Genomic DNA, 4,080 nt, shown 5'->3' with positions numbered 1-4,080 from the left:
GCCCCAGAATGATCCCAGCCTCCTAAACCGCAGCGAAGTAGCGTCGCTGCTGTTCAGTAGCAAGGAAGCCGCTACCATTGACAGGGACACGTTCTTTGCAATGGGTGAGTTGGGCTGTGTAGATGCCATGACTTTAAAAATCACCTGCCCAGAAAAGATAAGTGGGACCGTCAAACCCATGTTCAGAAGAAGCTGGAAGGATAATTCAGAAGCTAACAGGCTGGTCAGCATCACTCCAGTCTTTGGGGAAATCATGGAGCAGGTCCTCTTGGAGCACATTTCTGGGCATGTGAAGAGTCGGGGGCCCCAAGGTGGACAAGAGCTGGATGATTAGCTGTACAAGGGGAGATTGGTGGGAGGAACATCTCTGCTCTCATTCAGTCCGGAGAAGTGGGGAAGAGAAGGCTTTGAGGGGTCTAAGAGCAGCCTGGTGATACCTGTGAGGAGAGTTCAAGAAGGTGGATCAGACCATCCAGAGGAGGGCATGGCTGGAGGTTAGGGTGTATTGTTGTTGCAACAACAGAGGTTCAAACTGGATATAAGAGAAGCATTTTCACTTTGAGGACAGTCAAGCAGTTGAATAGGTTGCCAAGCGAGGTTGTGCTCTCTATCCTTTTGAAAGCCCCAACTGGATAATGCCTTGAGGAACGTGGTGTGATTTCAAGGCTAACCCTGCTTTGAGCGGGGCCTTGGATTGGAGATCTCCCAAAGTCCCTTCCAACCTGAATTCTCTGATTTCATGAAAACATGCTGAGATGTCCTGCTTTTTGGTAACATTACGGCCACAAATAATGTGAAGCGGCAGAAGAGATTTAAAAAATTCAAACCTTTTGTGCTTATCTCTTTTTATTTTTCTATAGAACTTTACCCAGGAATGGGATGCTTCTTGACTAAGAAAGCTGTTTTCTAGAACCATGAAGATTGATACCATAAATCAATTTTAAGTAATAAGATTGTAGATATATGTCTTTGATGCAACACAGAGCATTTTTTGGTTTCTTCAGTAGTTACTATAGAACTGCTGCATATAATAATTTCCCCCCCGCCTCCATATTTCAGCCAGCTGCCTGGTTTCTTTCTTTCAGCTGAAGTTGCCTACTTTGGGATTAACCATTAGTATTTACAGGGTTGTGTTTGGTTGAGTTTGAGGATAGAGGTTTTATGGTCTATGATCCAATATTATGCCTCTAATCCAGTTTGACCACCCCAGTGTTTAAAACAAAAAGAATGAAATCCATATGTTGGTTGGAAGTTTCCTATGTTCCAGCTTACATCGGTTGCTTCCCATCCTTCCATTGTGCATCTCTGAGGAGAGTCTGGCTCCATCTTCTAGGAAACTTACACTGTATCCCATTAAGTAGTTAGACAACAGGAAGGTTTCATTTTGATTCTGTCTTCTCCAGGCTGAACAAACCCAGTTTCTTCTTTTCCTCCTATGTTATTTTCCATTCCCCTGGCCATCTTCATATTCCTCTGCTGGACTCACACCTACATGGCAATGTTTTTCTTCTACTGACGAGCTCAGAATTGTACATAGTACTTACTCCAGATGCAGTCTCACAATTGGAGGGCACAGTTCACCTTCCTCAGCCTGCTGGCTACTTGTTAATGTTCTTCTTCTTTGCCAGCTAAATACTTCAAGTATAGCAAAAGGTTTGGTGTTAGACCTGTTTACTATTTGGTTTCATTTTCTTAGTGACTGTGACATATATACCAGTGTAGCAAAGAAGTTGGATCTGCCAGTGAGGAGGTAGATGGGTAGGACTGGTAAACAAAACTGTTGCATTTAAAGTATTCTTCCATTTTTTTCCACAGGATGCACTGGCTTAGAAGAACTGATTGGGATTGATCCTTCATTTGAAGTGTTCCAGTCCAGTTTGTTTAGTTCCACGTCCAAAGGCCTGGAACGCAGTGTTCAGTCTAAAGCAGTAAATCAGCAGCTCGATAAGAATATTTCATTGTTCCTGGTTCACCTGTCCCCTTATTTTATGCTTAAGCCAGCCCAGAAGTGCCTTGAATGGCTGATTCACAGGTAATCCACTGAATATCCTACACGTCAACAGATAAAGCTATTAGAAATGTCAAATTCTTTTCCCCAATGAGAATAATTTTGCATAATGTTACTTTAGTTTTCGGGGGAAAAAAAAAACAAAGCAACAAACCAAAACCCAGGTTAAAATGTTAAAAATATCCATTTAGGCTTAGTCTTTATGGGGCCAGATGTTCTTGTTTGCCAATTAGATACTTTATTTTGATAAACTCCTGTAAAAATTTTGATCTCTCATGATACTCTATATAAAAGCAATTATTTCCTTGCCTGGCTTCCACCAAATTTGCCCAACTCTAGCCATCTTACAGAGGACCTAGAGAGGCATTTGCATAATACACTTTTAGCAATGGGCTGTGTAAAATGGCTAATTTTCAATATTAACTGTGAACCATGACTAGCATGCCCCTGCATTATAACATGAGCTAAGTATTCTTATTTCAGTGTTACGGAGGAAGGTGTGAATTAAAAACAAACCAGTTATTTTGGGAAGTGATGTATTCATTTATATACATTTTCCCATCCAGATGCAGAAAATCTCATATTTCATACCATGAAAGAGTGGGTGATTTTGTTGATACAGCCTGTGAATCACAATTTTTTTCAATATATGTATTATACTGAAATTCGTGCTAGATTATTGTAATGTTTGGTTTAATATTGAAATCCATGCAGGAGAAACTAAGGCAATCCTAAGTTCTATAGGGACCTAAAATTAATGAGGAGAAAACTGCTAGCAGTGTTCCTCTCCTGTAGCACATACAGGCTAGGGGCCACCTTGGGATTCTGGGCTGTAGGTGGACCATATGTCTGAGTCAGTGTGGCAGTCATCTATCGTCTTGCTTAAAACCAAGTGTGTGTGTATACATATATATATATATATGTATGTATGTATGTATGTATACACACACACACACACATATATATACAAAGCAGATAAAATGTTTTGTTTGGGGTTTTTTTTCCCTTCAGATTTCACATCCATCTCTACAATCAAGATAGTTTGATTGGTTGTGTTCTGCCATATCATGAGACTAATCTATTTGTGAGAGTTATTCAACTTCTAAATATAACAAGCCCAACTCATAAATGGCATTGGATGGATCCAATAAGGGTAAAGTATTGAACAGATGCAAACTGGCATAAACATGAGGGACTTCATTAATAATATCTTGACCCTGTTACTGGGTTTATGAACAGGTCCACCTGTTCATGTGGTTAGTTGTAGAACTGTACTGAAAGATCTAATTGCAGGGCTGGAGCCTGGATGCCCACCTGTTGTTTCTCCTATCTTTCTTCAAATATAAAGTTAATTATAAACAGCTTTGATTGTAATTACTCTTTGCTTTGGCAAAATTAAAGTGTGCTTTTAGGGTGCAAGTATTTGCCACTACTAGGAGGATACATCAGTTACTAAAATTCATGTTTATTTGAATTTAGATTACATGTAATGCTCCGAGTTGTTTGTCTGAATGTAGATACAAAAAATTCCAGAAGGGGGTGTGGGTTTCCATTGCTTATTTAAATTTAAGTGGTGTTAACTTATCAGTAGGATTAATTTAGAGATTATATTAATTTTTACTTCGGGTGCTTCACTTTACCATGGAGTGTTCTGATTTTATTTTTTTCACCATGTAAAGAAACCTGGAGTCCCACTGGCAAGGGGTACTGTCATTACACACTGCTACAAAGACCTGGATTTCATGGATTTCATCTGCAGGCTGGTGGCAAAATCTGTGAAGGTTGTTCCTTTATTCTAGAACATTATTTGTTGTCACTTGGTTTTCCCCATCTTTGTGTAGTATTATGCTATTTACTGGTATTTTGAATTACTTATCAAACAGTAAAAGGAGTAATTTATTAGTAAACAATATGAAAATAGGTTTTATTATTTATATAGACAACAGTCTATCAGAAATTCTTGTAAGGAAGTGGCTGAGAAGCAGTGAGACATGACAACAATTTGGCACTACTGTATTATTTAATGGTACTGTGTCACTTCAAAGTACTTCATTGTCTTAATTTCTTTTATA

At 39.0% G+C, this 4,080-nt stretch overlaps 1 protein-coding gene across 1 annotated transcript in view; it reads left to right on the top strand.

The window, feature by feature from the left end:
* Positions 1 to 7: 7 nt before the first annotated feature.
* The window catches only part of HEATR1 (HEAT repeat containing 1), a gene marked incomplete at its 5' end in the record, with an annotated part of 35,340 nt that continues 31,267 nt past the window's right edge, over positions 8 to 4,080 (top strand). Inside the window, 4 exons of the mRNA XM_010022329.1 lie at positions 8 to 104; positions 1,816 to 2,032; positions 3,020 to 3,161; positions 3,688 to 3,789. Coding sequence (XP_010020631.1) covers positions 8 to 104; positions 1,816 to 2,032; positions 3,020 to 3,161; positions 3,688 to 3,789 — 558 coding nt within the window. The remainder of the gene's footprint in view (positions 105 to 1,815; positions 2,033 to 3,019; positions 3,162 to 3,687; positions 3,790 to 4,080) is intronic.

Source organism: Nestor notabilis, unplaced genomic scaffold (genome assembly GCF_000696875.1).
Source record: "Nestor notabilis isolate BGI_N333 unplaced genomic scaffold, ASM69687v1 scaffold15759, whole genome shotgun sequence".
NCBI classification, from domain to species: Eukaryota; Metazoa; Chordata; class Aves; order Psittaciformes; family Psittacidae; genus Nestor; species Nestor notabilis.
Note: the sequence above shows the minus strand (reverse complement) of the source record. Positions and strands in the feature narration are given on the sequence as shown.